The sequence below is a fragment of the Chironomus tepperi genome, unplaced genomic scaffold, assembly GCF_022539635.2.
Source record: "Chironomus tepperi strain 1889 unplaced genomic scaffold, CSIRO-AGI_Ctep_v1 contig_101, whole genome shotgun sequence".
NCBI lineage: Eukaryota > Metazoa > Arthropoda > Insecta > Diptera > Chironomidae > Chironomus > Chironomus tepperi.
Window position 1 is genome coordinate 26,779 of NW_027226223.1, and position 23,449 is coordinate 50,227.

The following is a 23,449-nucleotide window of genomic DNA, read 5'->3' on the forward strand; positions in this document are numbered from 1 at the left end:
GTCACGTTTAATTTTCATGCATTGAGTCATGTACAGATGCGTTTTAATTAAAATATATCAGCAAATATTGAAGTTCAACATGGATGTGAATGATTTTTTTGGCAAATTAAATGGAATTGTCGACGGATTTTTTTTTGTTTTCAATTTTTAATTGGGATTCATTCAAAAAATATTGTTATCATATTGACGCTCAGAGGCACTAAAATAGTGTGAGTATAATTGATAGACTATTCATCCTCACTATGAATGGCTTCTACCTGGAATTGACAGGTTTAAATTTAGCTAGCTGTATGTATAGCTTATTAAATGACTAATATGGTCGTGATGAAAATTAGAGTGATGCAATTTGTCGTTTTTAGAGCTAGGCATGCAGCTCCTCTATTGAAAACTTGACATTCGGTTTTATTTTCGATCGACACATATCGTAATGGACAACTTAATTTAATGTCTTGTTAAAACAGTGGTGGCAAACTTTAATTTTTCGCGGCACACTTTGTTGACAAGCCTAGACCAAAACCACGCAAAGCACAACACTGAGGTTTCAGGTAGACCTACTGTATGGTTTCTAGATATTGGGAAATCTCGGTCTCGAAAATCTTCCGGGACCAGGATTTCGGGAAAGCATAACCTACTGTCGACTAAAGACATTTTCCTTCGTACGTTCCATAAAATATGTGACTAGTCGACCATTGGCAAGTTAATAACTAGACATAATACTAAGCTGTCCATTCTGGATATTCAAGTTCTGCCAATAAGGCGAAGAAGAGACAATATGCTTAGGATCAAGTGCCAACACCGATCGGCACTTTTTGAAATGTTGCCACTACACAATTTCGGTTGTTTTCGCCAAGTGACTGCCACTTTGTAGTATACTACTGTCTCATCGCCGTGCTGGCAACAATTCAAAGAGTGCCGATCGGGAACCACTTAACTTAAACAACCAAATTTGTAAATTTGTTGAAGAGCCAGTAAATGAGCTAAATAAGTCAACATGCTGCTGCATAATAAATTATTAAAATTCATTCCTCGAAATCAAGCCTTTTACCATCAGAATTGCGAATAATTCATAAATAATCCAAAAATAGAAGAAAATACGAAAAGTTTATTTAAAAATTTTTATTGACATTGCCGATGTTCATTTTAAGCTTTGAAATTTTAAGTTAATGAAGAAGAATTTTTCTGCTCTGCTGAATTTTAATTAGGATTCCAAAAATAGAAATGTCGATAATTTTAGAACTGAGGAATTTTTGGAAATTTACTACGTAAATTTTGTATTTTGAGAATCTAAGAGAATAAGGAACAACCTTAAAGCAATTTTAAAGGATTTCAAACAACACCCGAGTAGCACAAGTTATTTAATCGATCCAAAATCCGGTATTTGACTCCAGAATCATGCTTTGAGTTGTGTGACCCTGGTTCAATACCTGATTCAGTTTTAATTCAACTCCAGGCCGACATGACTCAATGTTACATGGATTAGAATTAAAAGTAAATCCGGCACCAAGTCAGAGTCATGTCGGACAGCATGATCCGGAGCTTGGTGTCGGATTTTGGACCAATTAACTGACTTGTGTTACTCGGACGTTGTTTGAACTCATTTGAGATGGTTACAGCTGAATTCCAGGGTTTAAGCCGCGTATGACATCATGTCAATAGCCAAAATTTGGTATAAATCCGATATGCCAGAGTCACTCCAGCCTGAACCCAGCCTTTGTATCAATCTACCAATTTATCCTATTCGACAGCGGTGAAATGGCATTAGTGGCCTAAATGGTAGAGCGTTGGCCTTACGTGCCAAAGGTCCTGGGTTCAATCCCAGGCCATGTCTAATTTTCGAAGCTCTTTTTCCATTTCACCGTTCTAGTTATGAAGCTCGGTTCGTGTGTTGGGTGGAGTTTTGAGGTCTTTGGCACACAATGTGTCTCCACTGCTAGGTGTACAAGGATATACTAGTATTTGGATGACTTTCATTACGAAATCTTGCGCACACGAATTGTAACTAGGTACATTGCAGGGTACATCAGGTCTTATGACGTACTCGTGTCTTTGCAATGTGCAGAGCTTGCAAGTGGTTCGGATCCCACTATAAACTGTAGGTCTAAAGGGTGTGGTACAACAGATTTAAAATCGCAGTGCCTCCAGCTCATAAGGCTGGGCCCTTCAGTCATTATATATATATCCTATTCGACAACCCAAAATTATTAGTCACACAAATCCATTACACATCCGACCACCACCAGACACTCTTAAAAAATTTCCATCAAACATATACAGCACTTGACAAAATTCCATTAATTTTCCGTCCAACAAACTTCCTGAACATAAAAAATATGATCAGTTTGAAACAAAAAATTTCCATCCAAAACCATAAAAAAAATTTTAAAATCACTTCAGTAGCTGCCAACGCGGACACATTTGTCATTTTTTCAATTCAACTTCTCTGGTATATCCATTGCACTTGTCTGTAGTCGTTTGCATGGAAAAAAAAAGTTTTTCTAGTGTTATCATTTTTCAAAAACATGTTTTATGGCTTCGCGTGCTTCATATTTGTGAAAGTGAGAAGAATTCACTTAAATTTTTGTGAATGAAAACATATTGAAAAATTTTCCGGAATTTTTTGCTATAGCTGATGCTTTTGATATGGGGATGTGATGGAGCTGTGGGATGTAAAGAAGTAAAGGATTGGAAGCTGTGGTTATGAGTTGGGTTGAGGATGGTTGGGAAAGGATGTCCGATTTTGGATTTTGAATTTGTTAAACTTTATAGGTTCGGTCTGTCTCCAGTTCATCCTCTACACCAGTGGTGCCCAGCAATGGGCAAAATTGTACATCTGGGATGCCGTGACACATTTTGCTAATTACTGCCCTACCCACTTCATCAGAATCCAATTCAATCCGCCAGAGTGCCGTGAAACAAAGATTGTCCACCACTGATCTTCCTACTTCTATTTAGACCCAAGAAACCAATCCAATACACCAGAGTGCCGTGGTGAACACAAAGTGTCCACTCATGCTCTACCCACTTTTATATTGGGCCAATAATCCAGTCCACCTGTGTGTCGCGACACCCAATATGCCTACCACTGCTCCACCACCCACTCCTCTACATACCCAAGATTCCAATCCTTACAAAAAAAAATTCCAAAAAATGACATCACTCTAGTTCCTTTACATTATAAAAATTGTAACAGCAGTTCGTTCCAAACTCACTCTGAAATAAAGGAACTCTCTCGAGCATAAACTTTAATATTAAAAAATATCCATCCATCCATTGATCAACATTGATATTCAATTTGTGTCTTACTTTCTTCTTTTCCTTTTTTTATATCCACTCGCCATATGGCGACACCCAAGAGAAAAAATATTAAAGCATGTTAAAAAAATGTATGTAAATGGATGAATTTGAAATTTTTTTTGGTACTGGCCTTGTAGGGGTCCGAGTGACATGAATGGGAAAGGGTCTGGCATGGAGCTTCCTTTAGACGAATTGAAGGAACTTGAATTTGACAGCCATATGGATGCAACAAGGATTAATGAGCTTTCCAGACCCTTCTAAATTTTGTGTCGCTCGGTATATGTAAGTGCTTGATATTCAACAGCGGTGACACGATGTGATTTAACTTTTAGGAAGAAAACTCATAAATTTTCTTAAACAAAAACTTTGTTTTATGAATATGAAATTTCCTGCATAGAAAAAAAGAATGTCTTCAAAGAAGCCACAAATATTTTCTAATTATGTCATTTTGGAATCTGTTTCTAATCAATTTTGGGTTTAGTTTGGTTTGGGAGTGTAGAATGGGATGAAAATGAGGAAATAGGGTAGAACGTTTGGAAATGATGTAGATTGAATATTGTCAATTTTGGACTTAAAAGGAGATATAAAGGGTCCTGGTAGGGTTACATGAAGTCTCAGTCTTGATGAATTGTCGGAACCGAGACTGAGACCGAGATCGATACCGAGATCAAAATTGGGAATAATACCTGAATCAAAATAGAGACTGAGACCGGAATGAGAATTGGGACCAGAATCATGATCGAGAAAAGAATCGGGATCGAGACCGGAATCGGAATCGAGACTGGAATAGGGATCGAGACAGGGATCGGGATTGAAACGGAAATCGGGTTCGGGATCGATACAGAAACTGAGACAAGGATCGAAATCGAAACCGAGTCTCCAAGGAATTTCTTTAAAGTCTCAGTTATGAATACGTGTATGCGTACCTTTGTAATATTGCATGTCATTTATGAACGGCCGCCCCCAACTTAAATTCAAGACTTCCTCATGCATGCTACAGACATTTTTCTTTAAAAAACTTCAATTCCAACTTAAAGCTCCTCTAAATCTAAAATCCATGGAAATTTCCCCACAAACAACCTCAAAACTTCCTACTTATTCCAATACAATCACGCAACTTCCTCAAAAAAGCAAAGAAATCTAATTTTATATTAAAAAATCTTCAAGCACATCTAATATTTCCTTCAGTCACTCAAAAAAACAAAGTCTAAAATTTCATCTACAACATTTTTCACTTCCCTCATTCCAACTTTTTTTTTTTGACAAATTTATTTCCATAATTCGTCAAAAGTTTCCTCTAACGTCTTCATGCATATTCAACAATCTTTACAAGTGGGATTATCAACATTAATGTCCATCATTCAAGCGACAGAATATTATGATTATTATTTCGTACACTTGGTAATAAAGGTAAGGACTCACAGTCGGTGAGTTGTTGTGAAAAGGAACAAAAAAAAAATGTAGAACGGAAGGTAGCGGAGAAGCAAATAATTTTTCAATTATGAAAAGCCTCGGCGTTTAATTTCCCTAATGCTATGGTATTATTAACAGTCAGGCGTTGAAACATCGAGGGAATATTTTGATCGGAAAGGAAATTTGGAGGTTTTTTGGAAGGAATTGATGGGGTTGGTGGTGATTTTAGGGATTTAATGAGTCTATTTATTGATGGCTAGCATCTAACCCGAACAGAATAAGTCGGCTAATCAATGTTAAATCCGGCATCAGGGTGACATGACTCTGAAATGGCTCCAAATTCAAATCAAATCCAGCTCTAACTCTGGTTCGCATCGGCTTGGAGACGGATTTTTGATCATTTATTCGATTAGTACTTTTCTGGAAAAGTAGTAATACGCCACCTGTATGCCGTAGCATTCATTAACACCTTCTACATTTGCGACCAGTATGAAAATTCATGTTTGTGTCTTAGTATTAAAAAGGTTGTGCATTACTATTTTAGAGCTTTATACAAATGAATATTCAATTTTTGATGGAAGTTAACTAGTTCGCTAGGGTGATTTCGTGTCTAATAATTGTTTATCGAGTAAGGATGAGCCAGACCTCTGTACTTAGTCTACCTACAGTTTTTAGTGGGATCAGAACAACTTCTCATGATTTTAAGACTTCCTAAAAATGAAAGCTATATTTCCACTAAATATGATTCGAGAAAGAACAAATGAAAGATCTCTCCTGTCGAGTCTCGAACCCATGATCAAAGCGACGGGTGTTGGATCGCACCCAAGTACTAAACTATTCGACCACGGAGGCACTTCGACTCCTTATCATTAAATGTCTTTTAAAATCTATAAAAATTCTATAAAATCACAATATTACATAACATAAGTTAAGAGATGTCTAAGCAACTGTAGATTAGCCAGAGTTGAAGGAGGGAGGCGCCTCTATTATAGTCCAGACTCTTATAGTCCTGCTTACTCTGTAGACCAGTGATGGGCAAGCTTTTTGCAGCAGCAATGCTAAAAATGTTGAAAATGCCACGAGCCGTATGCCGTGTGCGGTTTTAATCAAGGCTAATGGCCAAGGTGTGCCGCAAGAATATAAGACTGCTCATCCTTGCTGTAGACCACCTAACCACAACATTACCACACCTCTTCATCCTGTCCCTCACCGAACATCGTCATTCTCATCCTCATTATTGAAATTAGAAGCATAAAAAACAAGTCAAAAGAAGAAAAATTTTTCAATTTCCTCTCTCTCGTCATTGCTCTTAAGCTTCCCATCCACTTCCAACTTTCTTGGTTGTGTACGATTGCGTTAAAAAACAAATTGATGAAAAATGCTAAGTGAATTCTGAATAATTAATTAGAGCGATAAAAATTTATTAAAAAATTTTGCCCGTTATTTGCATAATTAATGAAATTTTTATTACCTTTTTTGTGCTTACAGGATTTTTTGTGTCTTTTGGACTGGTAGCTGCTGATGATGAATTATTGATATTTTAAATAGAATCAAACAAAAAAAATATTTTTTGGTGCTTTATCGAATAAAAAAAAGAATTAAAAGATGACGTCATTAAGAGAGCTTACAGTGCTGCTGCTGCTCGCCACCGCCGTACAATCATCAAAACTCCTCAAATGTCCAACAAGTGACAACAAATGCTATTGCAGTGAATTTGGTGAACTTGAAATTCAATGTCCAAAATTTGATCCACGAATTATTGTCAGAATTCAGCCAAATAATTTCTTAAGTTTTGACTGTGAGAACAGCACCGACAGTGATTATGACTTGGTGCCGGAAATTGAATTGCCTGAAGCACAAATGATTAAGATCACGAGATGTCCATTACCACATGGACGGTCATTGTCAACATACTTTAAAAACATTCATGTTGAGAAGATTTTATGGCTACAAATATTCAGCGGCGGTGTCAACAGTCGTCATCCATTGGAAAGTTCACATTTGCGTGGCTTTGAAGACATCACAAGATTCCTGATTAGTGGCAATGAGAATGAATTCCGCGACTTGCCATCTGACTTGTTTGCAAGCATGCGAAAGCTGACATGGATCACAATGAGAGTTGGTAATATCCAATTGCCAGTTGAGCTGTTTGCGCCACTCACAAATCTTGAATTTCTTGAATTGGGACATAATAAGATGTCAACATTAGAGCCTGGCTTACTGAGAAATAATAATAAATTACAGCAATTGAATTTATGGGGCAATAATCTACGAAATCTCAACAAGGACGCATTTAATGGACTTGAAAATCTTAGAGAATTAGATTTAAGTACTAATGGAATGGAATCTCTTGAACCGGATCTTTTTATTTACCTTACGAATCTCACACACCTTAATTTAGGTGGAAATAATTTTGCATCATTGCCGGAAGGTCTGTTTGCAAACAATCGTAAATTGACAATTTTTAAGATGCTCGAAAATCGCGTACCTATGGATACATTACCGGAAGGATTTCTCGCAAATCAAACAATGCTTGCTGATGTTTTTATTAAATGTGAACTAAGGAAGATACCCGAGGATATTTTTGAGGAATCAATTAACATTGCTAATATTAGACTTGATGGAAATCAACTGGAAGTTCTGCCAAAATACTTATTTAAGGATCAAAGGCAGTTGAGTACACTCGATTTGAGTGACAATTACTTGACGGACTTACCGGAAGAGCTGTTTGAAGGAACACCTGAGCTGAAGAAATTGTACTTGTCACATAATCGTATTGAGGATATTCCAGAGTAAGTATCATAACCTATTAACTTTGTTATTCTATTCAGGGACTGATTTGAGGGTCTATTGAGGTAGAATGGCTTTTGGGGGTCAACCTCCCCCACCTTTTGTTTGAACCACAGGTCCAAGTCGACTTAAATTAGCACAGACTCATTAAAATTCGATTAAAATTGACATGAAGCTTTTTCTGCTTTCGCTTGTGAAGTATATCATTTCGTATCAATTTCAATCGGTTCTCAGCAAATTGTGGTCTACTCAATTTGGGTTAAATCTCTGAAAAGTGTTTGACTTGGTTCCAACCCGATCGAATCCAAATTGAGTTCATTAAGAATCGATTGAAATTTATATTAAATTATATACTTCACAAGTTAAACCAGAAATAAATGTTAATTTTAGCTAACCTGAGCAAACTCAGCTTCGACCTCTGACATTTTTGATCTGATCCACTTGGTCAGATGTGATCTACTTGGCCAGATCAGTTCCATTTGGTCAGATCATTTCAACTTAGTCAGATCAGATCCACTTGGTCAGATCAGTTCCACTTGATCAGATCTGATCCTCTTGGTCAGATCAGTTCAACTTGGTCAGATCTGATCCACTTGATCAGACCACCCATAAATTAATGTCAAGCCCCTCTTTTAGAGTCTTCCTTACATAAAACATTAGAGCATATCCTAATAACATAAATCCATCTTTCTCTTTTTCTCCACAGACACATTTTCCAGCCATTGAGAAAACTCACAGAACTTCACATCAACAACAACTTCATCGTCAGTCTACATGCTAATGTTTTCCAAAATATCGAGTCCGTTCGTGTCATCAACTTAGAAAACAACAGATTGACATTCGAGAATGTATTTGCATCAATTGATGTCCATAATGAGTCATACACAGAGACATACGTTGTAGCTTCACGATTCCAAAAACTTCAAAATCTCGAAGATTTGAATCTCAAGAATAACTCAATCAAGACTATATTTGAGGACTTTACATTGACAAACTTGAAGCGATTGGATTTGAGCTACAACAACATTACAATTTTGTCAAAGACTGACTTGCAGTTTACATCCAAGAGGGAATTAACGATTGATTTAAGGCACAATAATATTGAAACTGTTTACTTCAATCATTACATTAATGACGAGAATCCAACACAAATGGTTGTATATTTGGAACATAATCCAATAATCTGTAACTGCCAGATCCTCGACTTCGTCAAATACATCAAAAATCCAGAACTCATCAAGAAGACAGGAATTGAAATTGAACTTGGTGATTTGAACTGCACAAAGCCTGAGAAGATGCGTGGACGAAGCATTGTTGATGTTAAGCCTTTAGAGCTCACATGTCCATTTGATGATCCATCAAGTAATATGGAGAAACGATGCCCAGAAACTTGCAGCTCATGTGATGTCCGACTTGATGACCGTACCTTACTGTTGGATTGCTATGCAAATCTCAGCATCTCATCGTTGCCCAATGCTGCAAACAGCAGTCTGCAAAATGTTGAATTGAAGATTGAAGGACAAGGCTTAACTGAAATTCCAAGCAGCGCATCTGTTGGATATAAACAAATCACTAAACTGTTCCTTGCTGACAATGAAATCAGAAGCATCGGCGAATTGCCACCAAAATTAGTCGAACTTGAACTTCAAAATAATCAAATTGAGGTCCTAAATGACACAACAATCATGTCACTCAATTACTCAACGACACTCAAGTCAATGAAGCTTAGTGGAAATCCATGGCGTTGTGACTGCTCAAATCTTGCATTTATTAATTTTGTACAAAAGTCCTACACGAAAATCCTCGACTATAGTGAAATGACATGCAGAACTGGCGAATTTGTCAACACTTTAACAGCCAGCGGCTTATGTTCGGAAGACAATTTCATTGTTGTTCTAGCATGCATAATCCTTGCTGTATTTAGCATAATTGTCGGAACTTGTGCTGCTCTCTACTATAAGTACCAGAAGCAAATTAAGATGTGGCTATACTCACATAATCTATTCTTGTGGTTTGTTACGGAAGAGGAGTTGGATAAGGACAAGTCATACGATGCATTTGTGTCATATGCTCATCAAGATGCTGATTTCGTCACAGATCATTTGGTACCGCAACTTGAGAAGTGTGTGGTTCCATATAAGTTGTGTTTCCATGAACGTGACTTCTTGCCAGGATTGGAAATTAGCAGTAAGTATCTGAAAATGCATGTGCATCTAGGGATGTGTTTATAAGTTACGTAACGAACGACCCCTACCCCTTAAGCACCTCCTGTCCGCTTTGCATGAATCACAATTTGAACCCCTACTTACTCTAGGTCAATTGTGATTCATGCCATCCCTTAGTTCGTTGTCTGAAACAGGCTCTATTGCTGTCCACAGCTCGTAAGTTCACTACCATTCCTATTGTCAGCATCGATCGAACCCTTAACTTCCCCTCTACCTTGGTGTTACGTAACTTCCGAACGACCCCTAATACCCTTTACAATACAATCAACCTCAATTCTCATCTAATTTTCTTACCTTTTTTCTTGTCAATTTACAGCACAAATCTCCAACTCAATCAACGAATCGAAACGAACAATTGTTGTCATGTCACCGCATTATCTTGCCTCAAATTGGGGACAATGGGAATTCCGCGTTGCACAATCGCAAGCAGCAACTGAGAAGCGCTCTCGTATAATTGTAATTCTATATGGTGACATTGGTGACATAAACAAATTGGAGCCAGAGACAAGAGATTACTTGAAATTGAACACTTATGTGAAATGGGGCGACAAATGGTTCTGGGAAAAGTTACGCTATGCAATGCCACATGTTAAGGGTCAAGGTCCATTAGATAAATCAAAAGGTTTAGTTAAGACATCAATAAAAAGTTCTGTTGATGATAAATTGGAGCTCATTAAGCCAATATCTGTTACACCACCACAATTGACAACACCGCCAGCTGAGCAAATTGCCAATCCATTAATTGCAAAGCTTAATGCAAAGAATGCTGCAAAAAATCATCAAAATAGTAATGGATATAATGGAAATGGTCATGTTAATACAGCTTACGTCATTAATACAAGTTCACGTCAAAGTGATGTCTGATATATGAGATTCAGTTAGTTGCCTTAAGAATCACTTCCTTTAAATAGTTTATATTCTCTTTAACCCTTCCCTTTTTTTTGGATTAGGTAATTAATTAGACTATGAATTTTATTTAGATTTTTGTCCTTAATGAAATTTGCTAGTTTTACTTTTTTTGAGGATCTATACGGCCATTACAGAGAATTTAGAATCACTGTGAATTGGAATTAATAATGTGAAGCTCAATTTAAATGTAATTATTGGTAACTTGATTGTAATGGCCACAAATGTGGATGGTCATGCTTTTTTGAGCATTTTTTGAACATTTTTGATCAATTTTGAACATCTTTGATCAATTTTTGATCAATTTTTGATCAATTCTGAACAATGTTGATCAATTTTTGAACATTTTTGTTCAATTTTGAAAATTTCTGATTAATTTTTGAACAATTTTGAACAATTTTGAACAATTTTGAACAATTTTGAACATTTTTGATCAATTTTTGAACATTTTTGATCAATTTTTGAACAATTTTGATCAATTTTGAACATTTTTGATCAATTTTTGAACATTTTTGATCAATTTTGAACATCTTTGATCAATTTTTGATCAATTTTGAACATTTTTGATCAATTTTTGAACAATTTTGATCAATTTTGAACATTTTTGATAAATTTTTGAACATTTTTGATCAATTTTTGAACATTTTTGATCAATTTTGAACATTTTTGATAAATTTTTGAAAAATTTGATCAATTTTGAACATTTTTGATCAATTTTGAACATTTTTGATCAATTTGATTTCAAATTTCAAATTAAGTCACTCAAACCTGCATGACTGTCCTTAAACTATCAAAACTTAATAGCAAAATGAAGCTAAAATTGATAATTTTTTATAAATAAAAGTTTAAATTTTAAAAAATGTTAAGAAAAATCTTGTCTAGGTGATTCTAAGTTGTACCCAAAATTAACCTTGCCTTAAATAATTTGAAACTTAATTTTTTTTGTTGTTTGTCTAATTTAATTATTTTTTTTTAAAAATCTAACAAATTTTTCTATAATTTATGTGTACTCCTCTCTATGTCTACTCACAAAACACACTCTCTTTTTACGTATGAGACTCACTCACACACACACAAAATCTTGACTATAAATATTATTAACATTATATTATTAATTATATTGAATATTATTGAATAATTAAGGAATTAATTAAATGTGTATAAAAACAAATTTATTGAATCTCGTAATGAATTTCTCATTGGAAGTCTTGTAAAGAAAATAAAAAATACGAGGAATAAAATTTAAAAAAATTAGCATTTAAGGATGAAAAAAATAGAAAAAAATAATATTTTTGAGTTAAAAAAAAGGAAAAATTTTAGTGAAATTTTCATGAAGTTTAGTGGATTCAGCAACCTAATTCCTCTACTAAATAAAGATCCATATTTTTCCATCAAGAAAAAAAATCAATTAAAAGTAATAAAATTTTCATTATCATCAAAGCATTTAGATGGAACCGTCTCCCATCATTAGCGATGAAACTCATGAAAATATCACTCAAAAGAATTTACAGAAAATTGCCCTGAAATAAAAAAAAGCTCTAATGAATATAAAAATGAGAGATGCCCGAGCGAAACAAATGAAGAAGGTTCTGCCACGTAGCCTCTTTAAAAAAATACATTGTAACATCCATGTGGCATGCAAGCGACTGTCATGTAGTCTTCAAGTGACTGCCATGTTGCATTCAAATTACTGTCATGTGACATTCAAGTGACTGTCATGTGACATCCAAGTGAATGTCATGTGACATCCAAGTGACTGTCATGTGACATCCTAGTGACTGTCATGTGACATCCAAATGACTGTCATGTGACATCCAAATGACTGTCATGTGACATCCAAATGACTGTCATGTGACATCCAAGTGACTGTCATGTGGTTTCCAAATGACTGTCCAAATCCGAATAGCTGTCATGTTTCATTCAAGCTGCTGACACGTGACATTCAAGTTGATGTTATGTGACTTTCAAGTTGATAGCATGTGACATCCAAGTTGCTGTTATGTGACATCCAAGTGAATGTCATATGACACCCAAGTGACACTGCCATGTGACATCTAAGTGGCTGCCATGTGGCGTCTAAATGGTTGCCATGTAATATTCAAGTGGCTGTCAAGTAACATTCAAGTGACTATTAAGTTGCATTCAAGTTGTTGTCATGTGGCATCCAAATGACAGTCGTATGGCACATAGTATATGGCAAATGGTATATTATGGCGTAAGGCATTTGATATATTATCGCTTAACGTGTCTGATCCTTTCTCATTTGTATCGCTCGGGACAGAAGATGATGATAAAAAAAAAGAAAATAATCTTAAGTACTGAAAATGTCTTTTTTATTTTTCAATTTTTAATTAAAAATTGTGATATATTAACGGATATGTAAAAGAAATGAGAAACGAGAAAGATGAAAAAGAGAATTATGAATAAAATGTAATTAGGAAATGAAAAAAAAATTGTGTCTAATTAATTTCATTTTTGTGCCTTTTTAATCTTTATTTCCATAGGCAAATTCCTTTTTTTCTGCTCCCCCTTTTTACAGCTTCCTTCTTAGTCGCTTTCAAGACGTTGACATTTTTTGGCTTTAAAATTGCTTTTCAGCTCGTTATTTAAAGGAAAATTAGAATTTGCTTTTATCTTTTTATATAATGCTAAGTGCTTCATTATTGAAGTGATGCTTCAGACGACGTTGTCGTTGAAGGAACTTATAAGTAGCTAGATGAGTAAAATGTTAAGGTAAATTAAGGTATCATTCAGAAATGATGTAAATCGTGTTAAAATGACATTTTCCATTAAGGATCAGAACTAGGTTTCTAGAAACTATAAGTTAATGATCAACAAGTATTATCCGGTTTTTCAGACAGAATCTGGAATTGTGTCAAATTTAAACCGAATTTAATCCGAATCCTGCATCAAGTCAAAGTTACACTAGCATGGTGTCAGGTTTTGGATCAATTAACCGAATGGTGACTATTTCCAACTGACTCTGTTGTTGGTTCTGTCACTAATTTTGTACAAATTCGCTGTCCACACGTTGAGATAACATTCCATCATCTCTGTTGTGCGCCATGTAGCTTTTGGAGCTTCAAGGCGTCTTTTTCCTTGCGAATTCCAACCAAGATTGATGTAAGAACTTGTGATTCTTTCCCAGCATTAACATTCTCTCTGGAAGCCAGAGTTGCAAAATAGGTGCCTCTGACAGATCAAAACCGCACAAATTCTTGGTAATTTATGTGGTTTCTCTTTCAAAACCATATAAAATATCAATAATTTGTACTGTTTTTGCCTGTCACAGGCACCTGTTTTGCAACTCTGCTTTTAGCATCTGAGCATCAGAAACAATTTTTATTCCAAGAACCATAACTAAATATATCAGCATCGTGCAAAAATTCAGTAAAGTTTTTATCATTTTTGAATGAGCTTTTCCTGCTAAATTACTACAGATGTGTATAATACCTATCTTTTAGTGTCTGATTCACATTCTCTGACAGGAACCACAGCTTTGATATTAACCCGAGCGACACAGAATGAAGAAGGATTCGTATTGGAGCTTTCAAGGCATCACTAAGTCTGTTTTATTAACACTAAATGGATGTCATTTACTTTCAATTGTGATCCATGGCCTCCTTCATATGACGCCTAAAACTGGCTTCGCTGTCTTCCAGCTGCCAATTGTCAATACCAAATCAATATCGACATCTTCCTTCCAAGAGTTCTTAAGTCGTCCAAGAGCATTTGAGGTGTTCATTCGGTATTAATGAAACAGGTTTAGCGGAGCTACTGAAGGAGCCTTAAAGACACCTTCGGATGACGCCCTAAAAACTCCTTCTGATGAAGCCTTCAAAGCGTCTTCATACAAAGTCTTAATAGTTTCTTCTAACGAAGCCTTAAAATATTCTACTAGCGGAGCAATTAAAGCTTCGTCTAGCGGAGCCTTAAAAACTCCTTTTGGCAGCGTTTTAAAAGTTCCTCCTGACGAAGCCTTTCTGTAGCTCGGTAAATATATTCCATAGCTGACAATAAAAAAGTCTCAAATCTCATATTCCATATTTTTCCAACGAAAAAAAACACACTCTCACATCCAACCACAAAATCACATCTCGTTTTGCGACGAAATGAACATCCCGTACCAACAACAAACAAGGCAAGAGTTCATAAAGTTGTGCTTAAAATGCGAGTAAATAAAATGTAAAAAAAGAAGCAGGAAAACCTCAACTCAGTAATTTCAAATTAATTCAATTTATTTAAATTTTATGAAGTGCTGCATGGAAAAACATTCAGCAGGCACAATGCTTTACTTATACAGTCAGTCACAAGACTGAATGAGAAGGCAACAACAACAACAAAGAAGGAATCTGAATGATAATGAAAATGAATGCAAAATGAAACTTTCTTCATTAAGAAGCACAAAAAAAGCTCGAAAGAATTAAAATGTGATGCAATCACTTCCAACACAAAGTACAAAAAAAAATTCCACTTCCACCGCTGTTCTGCAACACTTTTTAATTAAGTTTTCTTTCTGGTTCATGTAAAAATCTCATTAAGCTACAAGTTTTTCTTCGTCTCTTTCTACGTCTTACTTGTTTTGTATATGACATTAAAAAAAGTGGTGAAAAGCATTTCAGGAAGGAAGGAATTATGAAGAAATAAAGTTTCTCGATCAAATAATAAAAAACTGACGACGACGAGAGATTTTTGCATGAATCTTGATGATGAAGTTTCTGTTTTTTTTGTGACATTCACAGTTTATTTCATTAAGATGAAAAACATTGGATTTGTGGGAAGTTTAGTACACTTTTTGTTATGAGTTTCAACTGTGAATGCATATCTCATCTCAGAGACAGTTGATGGCTTAATCAATTTCATCTTAAAGTTCTCTTCTTCTTCTTCTTCTGAATTGCTGTCTGCACTTTTTATGTAAGTCTAACTATTCGTCTGTGTAGCATAGGCAGTAACCTAAGGTATATGCTAATAGGTACACCCTATTAGGTGCTCAAGACAGTTACAATACTTTATATTCCAGAAAGACCATTACGCTGCCTAAAAGTGATATTTCCCTATTAGGGATGATTTCAATCATTGATAAACCTTCCTGTCGATAGAGATTGTGTCACACTTGGAATTGGTAATTGGCAAAAGGTAGGCAGCGATAGAGCCAGTTTCAGGAGCCGACTGAGGGAGACTATGGATCACACTTGATCTGTATGGCCAGCGAAGTAAGTAAGTAAGATAGATCTTCCTGAGGAATTCTGCATATGGATAATTTGATTACATGGACAATATCATAATGATCACTAAAGTTAAGATTGTTAACATCCATGTCGAATAGAATTTTGCATTAAAAAGTAAAGTGGAATTGAAATTCTGGGTTTTTCTAAGGATATGTCATTTGAATGTCATAAAGTTTTGGAAAAACAAAAGATGCAAAATTGATTCTTCCAGTGACATCATTTCAGGTAAATTTTAGTAAATTCGAGAATTCCCAGTATTACGTATTGGAAAAAGATCATTTGTTGTTTTTGGGGGTTTCCTAATGCTTAAGATTTTTGAATGGCACCTGAATGCTGTAGTTTTTGAATCTTCAAAATTTAATAATTACAAAGCAATTTTCTGGACCTTATGGGTTATCATAGATGCATAATCATGGAAAACTACAGTAAGACCCCACCAAGTATGATAAGAAAGACTTAAACCCGAGCGACATAAAAGAAGAAGGCTCTGGCACGGAGTTTTAAAGGCTCCACTAAACCTCATTAATTAACAAAAAATGGAAGTCCCTTAAATTTGGTGCCCATATTGCAGGAAATTAACGATAACTCGAGTTTCTATTCTGAAATAGATTAAACTTCAAAGCTTTTAAGGATTTTTTTTGCTTGCCATTCATATGACTGCCAAATTTAGGAACCTTCCATTAGATGTTGATAAAAGAGTATTAGCGGAGCCTTCTTTATTTCTGTCGCTCGGGATTAATGTAAATATTATTCGCAAACTGATCCAGTAACACATTTTCCGACACATTTCAATTTTAATAAAACTATACCTTTATGTAGAACCCATTTGTATATTTTATGAAGAAAGCACGTCTTCGTGACATTAACAATTTTCGTGTCTCTCGTGATGATGAAATAGCAAACATGTCAGAAATTTTTCAAAAAAATCTACATAGTTTTCGGAATATTAGGTCAGCAATATCAAAGGAGGTATTTTATAAAACACAAAAGACTTGACAGATTCTTTAACCAAAAAAAATTTGCAAATTTTTAAGAGCAAAAATAACGTGAGCATTAATAATTATGCAAATCATTTGAGTTTAAAGTAGTTCGTGTGAATTGTTTTATGGAGCATTATTTGGGAAAGATTGTTGTTTTATGGCCTTGGCTAACTTGTCGCTAGTAGAACAGGGTGCGATTAGTCGATCGTATGTCTAGTTATAAATTAGTCATTTATGGAACTTGTCATGAAAAGTCAAGTTGAATCATTAAAGCGATTAATCCCAAGCTGTTCACTCGGGGATAGTCTTGATTAGTGATGGACAACCTTGCACTCTTGACTTGTGTCGAGAATTTGTGATCTGGCGCTCCGTTTTTTGGATCTGTAAGGTCAAGAGCAGTGATGCAACGGCACAGAAAAGGTTGTCCACAACTGGTCTAAACCTTAAAATTTCTACCTACGGTGTGCTATAGCCCAAGTTCTCGACGGAAGTAGGCGTTTTAACTTTACAGGTCAATTTTTTAATTACTTCGCTGGACGTACAGATCAACTGTGATCTATGGCCTCTCTTAAATGGCAGTTAATGCTGTTATCTGTTCATGGATGCCTTCTAACAATTACCAATACCAAATGAACCACAGTCTCTGTCAAAATTGTGTTTAAATCATTCCCAAATAGCACAGATCGATTAAACTATCCAAAATCCGGCACTAAGCCGATATAACTCTGACTTGGTGCCGGATTCGATCTTAAATCCAGTACCATGTCAAAAACACGCCAGCCTGTTGTCGGATTTAAACCTAGTCCGTCAGCAAGACAGCCTGGAGTCAGATTTTAAATCGATTAACCAACTTGTACTAATCAAGTATAATAATTCTGATTACAACTTATCAGCTAACTTCAAATTAGTGCAAATAAAGCAGGAAATGAGCAAAACTTTACTTCTTTGTGAAAGTAAATCTTCTTGGTAAAGATGCAGCAAAGGCAAATAATTGCAGTTTTTAATTCAATTATAAATTAAGCTAGTGATGTTGATGATGTTTCAAAAGCATTATGGGTATGCAATTTGAAGGTGCATGATGATGAGTAAAGATGGAGTTGTTCATTATAAAGCATGAATCTAATTTTATCTATAAATATGCATGAAATAAAAATGAACAATGTTGATGCAAGAATTTTTTCATTTAGAAAATACGTTAAGGATGAGAAGATTCATAAGAACAATTTCCATTCATTCTACTAAATTTTATTAGACGAGAGAAGAAAAATTATGACGAGAATAACAAAGTAAGGAAAAATGTAAAATGCATTTATATGTAAATTGACTTCAGCATAAAGTTTTACTTCTTATCATTCTCATCATCGTACTGACATTCAAGGGGTAGAAGGTTTTTGAGATATTTTAGAGCTTCTTGGAAGGTGTGAGCTTGCCATTAAGTCGAAACGACAGCAAACTGTTTTAAAATGTGAGCAGTTTTAGATTGGGTCACTTTACTGAGCAGCAAAATGCGACAAGCACATTTTTGGTCGAAAAAAATTCCTATTTATCCGGTGATGGTTCGGTACAGTACGACACAACACGATACAGTACGACACAATACGGTACAGAACGATTCAACATGGTACAGAACGACACAACACGGTACAGAACGACACAACAAGGTCCAGTACGAAACAACACGATACAGTACGACACAACAAGGTACAGAACGACACAACACGGTACATTAAGACACGACACGGTACAATACGGCACAACACGATACAGTACGGCACAACGCGATATATACATATTACAATGCCATGAGGGCAACTTCTTGTCCTACCGTTAAAACGTCAGCTTGGCACTTTCCCAGCAAATACATAGCGCTGTTTGGGTTAATCACTTTCACAGTAAAATCCTTCAATGTTAATAATTTTGTACACATTAAGTATGAACTTAATGACTCCATTACATCCGACCCTTAAATCCAGATCTCAAATTAAAACGTCACAAACAAAAGTCCACCACCCTTGAATATCTAAATTTTCCACCCGAAAAAATCCTCAATGGTTTCTTTTTTGATGCCATGCTGCTCAATTTTATTGCTTTCACCTTTCTCTGATTGCTCGCTTCTTGAAGTAGAAAAATCTTTTTGTACTCTGCTGACTGAAAATTCATAAGAATAATAATGAAATGCAATGAAAAAAGAAGGCAAAAAAAGTTGATGGAATCGACAAATGTTGTAAATATTTATGATGAATGCAAGATGTCAATTGCTGATGGGACAATTTTTATGAACTTTTTGGAAATAAGGAAAGGAAATGAACATTTTTTGAGATAATTTAAATGGAAATTTTATGGCTGCCTTTGTGTTTTTAGTGATACTATGAGTCAGTGGTGGGCAACCTGTGTGTCGCGGCACACTAGTAAGCTGTCAAAATGTCTGAAAATGCCATGAAACGTTTGCAGTATGCAGATTCGTACGAAGCTTACCACCAAGGTGTGCTTTAAGTCATTGGTGGCCAACCTGTGTGCCACGGCACATTTGATTGTCGTTCATTGTTTTTGGAGATGCCATAAACCGCATGCCGGGTGCGGTTTCAGTCGAGGCTTATTTTTAAGGTGTATCGAATAGTATAAACGGTTGCACTGCACTGCATATCGACGTACCTAACATTATATTAGAATCCCTAAGCTAGCTACCTTAAAATTCATAACCAGGAAAGCTATGCCTCAAATCTCAAATAATTCTAAGTCCTTGATATTCATCCAATATTCAATTATTAATAATCGCACCCAAAAATATATCAAATTATGATCGTGCATCATTCAATTACAACATCATGTATCAAGGACACCTCTAATTTTGGATCAAAAAATATACTTTAATTAAAATTAATTTACTTTTTGTGTAATACCAAAATGGCACGAACCAAATGTACAATTTTTAATTCACGATGCTCTGCTTTTTTTGGTATCAGTTGTTTCTTATTTTAGATGGAATAACTATGTTGCTGAATAAAATAATGCAGAACGTGCAACATTGTGTTGTAATTTTGTCAATTATATTCTGAGAAATTAGAGTTGATGCAGAGTAGGGATTTCAATACCGAACCGGATTCTTAATACCGGTATTTCGGTATTGAAAAAAATAAAATACTTTTTAAAAAAAAAACTTTTTAAAAAATCATCGTTTTTCGCGTGGACTAAAAAGTAAAAAATAACTTTTATTTTGTGCTGTAGAGAAATTGGTTTGAAAGTTGAGACCACTCATGGATTACAAACATGCACCTTGACTTTATCGTATAGTTCTACAACAAAAAACGAGGGCGCGAATCTTTGATAAAGTTCTGATACCAGGCGCCCTCGTTTTTTGTTGTAGAACTATACGATAAAGTCAAGGTGCATGTTTGTAATCCATGAGTGGTCTCAACTTTCAAACCAATTTCTCTACAGCACAAAATAAAAGTTATTTTTTACTTTTTAGTCCACGCGAAAAACGATGATTTTTTAAAAAGTTTTTTTTTTATAAAGTATTTTATTTTCAACTTTTTAGTCCTGTTTGTTATTTTGATTTTCATTCAGTCTTTTACGATTAGCTCGATTAGGATAGCATTATCTCGCTTCGTTCCGTTCAGGTCATGAAAATTTGTGAGCTTCGCTCAACCAAGTCCGAACTGCGTTCGAATTATTTAAGTTCGAGCTTCGCTCGAATTAGATCATAGTAGTGTTGGACCTCATTTCGCTTCGCTTCGTTCGCCCGACTGTTATTAGGTCACAGTAGTGTCGGACTCCACTTCGCTCCGCTTCGTTCGTCCGACTGTTATTAGGTCAGAGTAGTGTCGGACTCCACTTCGCTCTGCTTCGTTCGTCCGACTGTTATTAGGTCAGAGTAGTGTCGGACTCCACTTCGCTTCGCTTCGTTCGTCCGACTGTTATTAGGTCACAGTAGTGTCGGACTCCACTTCGCTCTGCTTCGTTCGTCCGACTGTTATTAGGTCAGAGTAGTGTCGGACTCCACTTCGCTCTGCTTCGTTCGTCCGACTGTTATTAGGTCAGAGTAGTGTCGGACTCCACTTCGCTTCGCTTCGTTCGTCCGACTGTTATTAGGTCAGAGTAGTGTCGGACTCCACTTCGCTTCGCTTCGTTCGTCCGACTGTTATTAGGTCAGAGTAGTGTCGGACTCCACTTCGCTTCGCTTCGTTCGTCCGACTGTTATTAGGTCAGAGTTGTGCCGGACTCCACTTGACTCCACGCAGATTGTTTTGAAATGGATTTTTGTAAATCTGAGATTTATTTCTGTTCAATTAGTAACATTAAAAGTAATTATGTCACTAATTTTCCAAATAAAAACCAAGCTTTGTTTGGCATAAGTTTAAAGAACTAAGTTAGACCGATTGGCCGGACAGAATTCTGTACAGAATCATCACATTGAATTTTATGAACGAACACGAAATTATCAAAAAAAAAGAAAATGCTAAAAAAAGGAAGCCACTCATACCCTAGGCTTGAACTCACGACCTCTTGTTTATGAAAACCTGAACTCTAACCATTACGCCACCACGGCATATTAATCACATTTTTCAAATGGCAATTTATAATATTAATAAAAAGTAATTATTTGATATTATTATTATAATTATTAATAGGTATTATCAAGAAATTTATATATGAGCTTTAATTTAAATTTAATTTCTGATAATTAAGGAATAGTTTTTTCGACACTTTTCATAAAACAAAAATTTTTAGTGAAAATGCGTGATGAAAAATATTAAACTCCAAGAAAACATTGGAAATTAACTTAGAAAAGTGTGAAAATGGAAATTCTGTCTTTAATCATTATAAATTTTCAAAAAAGTATGAAAAAGAATTGAAAATGTACGACAAAAAAAGTTGGAAAATTTGAGACTTGAACTCATGATCGGCTTGGAATTTTTGAAGAATAAAATTTTTAATGACTACGTAAAAATTACGTACGTAAAATGCACGTAATACGTAAGCTTGAAATAAAAATTAATTAATTATAGCATAACTAAGCTATTTTATGATTCACAAATGCTTGAATAGTGTATTGTCATCGAGAATACACATCCATAAAAAATTTCGGCTCGATTGGAGCAGTAGAAGTGGTCGAAAATTCAATCGCAAGATTTGAACAAGACAAACAGACAAACAGACAAACAGACAGATAAGAAAGCAAGTTAAGAAAAACGATGTAAAATCTCAATACCGGTATACCGGTATTATACCGGTATCCGAAATTCAGACCAAATTGCTGTCTAAAGTCACGAAATTGTTAAAATTTTGCGTTTTTGAAATTTTTCCGTATACTAAAATTTTTAATAAAAAAAAATTGTTTCTTTTTAAAAAAAAATTTAAATTTTTCCAAATAAAAATATAAATTTTTCATTATTGGAACTATTTTTTATATGTGTTTATGGGTTAATAAATGCAAAATAGTTAACAAACCCTAAGTAGACGAATTTACGTTTTAACTAACTAATGGCAAGATAATGTCCACTCGATGATTAATTTTTACGTGTTTTTGTAAACTCAGAAAAGTAATTGTGCATATTATTTTTTAATAATTAAAACTAAAATCAGTTAAAACAATTTTTCAAATAATGGTTCAATATAAAATTCATAAAAAAAAGTTTATCACGTGATTTGTTTATATAAACGAATGTTTTTTGGGCAAAGTTTTATGAACACCAAATTCTAAACGTTTCATTTAGTTGAAAAATCTTAAAATTTCCCGGAAATTTACTAAAACTTTATAATTTTCCTTGCATTTTTCCATACCGAAAATACCGGTATTTAAAAATCTTCAATACCGGTATTTCGGTTTTCAAATTATTTCGGTATACCGGTATTTTGATACCGGTATTGAAAACCCTAATGCAGAGTTGGTGGGAGAGATTGTGGGAGGGGTTCAGTCGCAGTGTCACAGTGTCTCAATGTTTCAGTGTCACAGTGTCACAGTGTCACAGTGTCACAGTGTCACAGTGTCTCAGTGTCTCAGTGTCTCAGTGTCTCTGTGTCTCTGTGTATCTGTGTCTCTGTGTCTCTGTGTCTCTGTGTCTCCTTCCAACTCTGCATCAATCCATAACATTGAAATAAAAGCCATTCATCTCGGCGATCATAGCTTTGCCTTTTTATTTCATCTTCTTCAATTCAAAAACTAATTTTGATTGACTTTACTTTTTTTTTGTTTCTTCACCTTTTCACGACTGACTTTTTATGTTGAAATAAGTTTGGAATTTGCTTTTATTAAAGTATTTCCTGTTTATTCACAGAAAAAATTATTATATGATGTTGAAATTGCTGCTGGCTAGTTGATGATTCACTGAAAGTCTTAGTTAAGTATATTATTGAGAAAGAGATTTTGGATGTGGAATTTAAGGGTCTTAGATAGCTTGACATCGATTAATTCTGGGGATCGAAATATGCAGTGAATGTTTATTCTGAAACCTTGAAATAAATTGGAGATTATGAAATATGAAAAAATAATGATTCATTCCTAAAATTTATTGCATAATTTATGATTCTTGAGAAGCTTTTCAAGCCCTCCAATCTTATGAGCCGGAGGCAATGCGATCAAAATATCTACTGTCCCACACTCTTTAGACTT

At 35.0% G+C, this 23,449-nt stretch overlaps 1 protein-coding gene across 1 annotated transcript; it reads left to right on the forward strand.

Annotated features, from left to right (window-relative positions):
• The first annotated feature begins 6,312 nt into the window (after positions 1-6,312).
• LOC139087388 (protein toll-like) lies at positions 6,313-10,871 on the forward strand. The gene is made up of 3 exons (XM_070636180.1): positions 6,313-7,499; positions 8,204-9,684; positions 10,039-10,871. The coding sequence occupies exons 1-3, from the start codon at positions 6,313-6,315 to the stop codon at positions 10,584-10,586; spliced, it is 3,216 nt and encodes a 1,071-aa protein (XP_070492281.1). The 3' UTR covers positions 10,587-10,871.
• Positions 10,872-23,449: the final 12,578 nt, after the last annotated feature.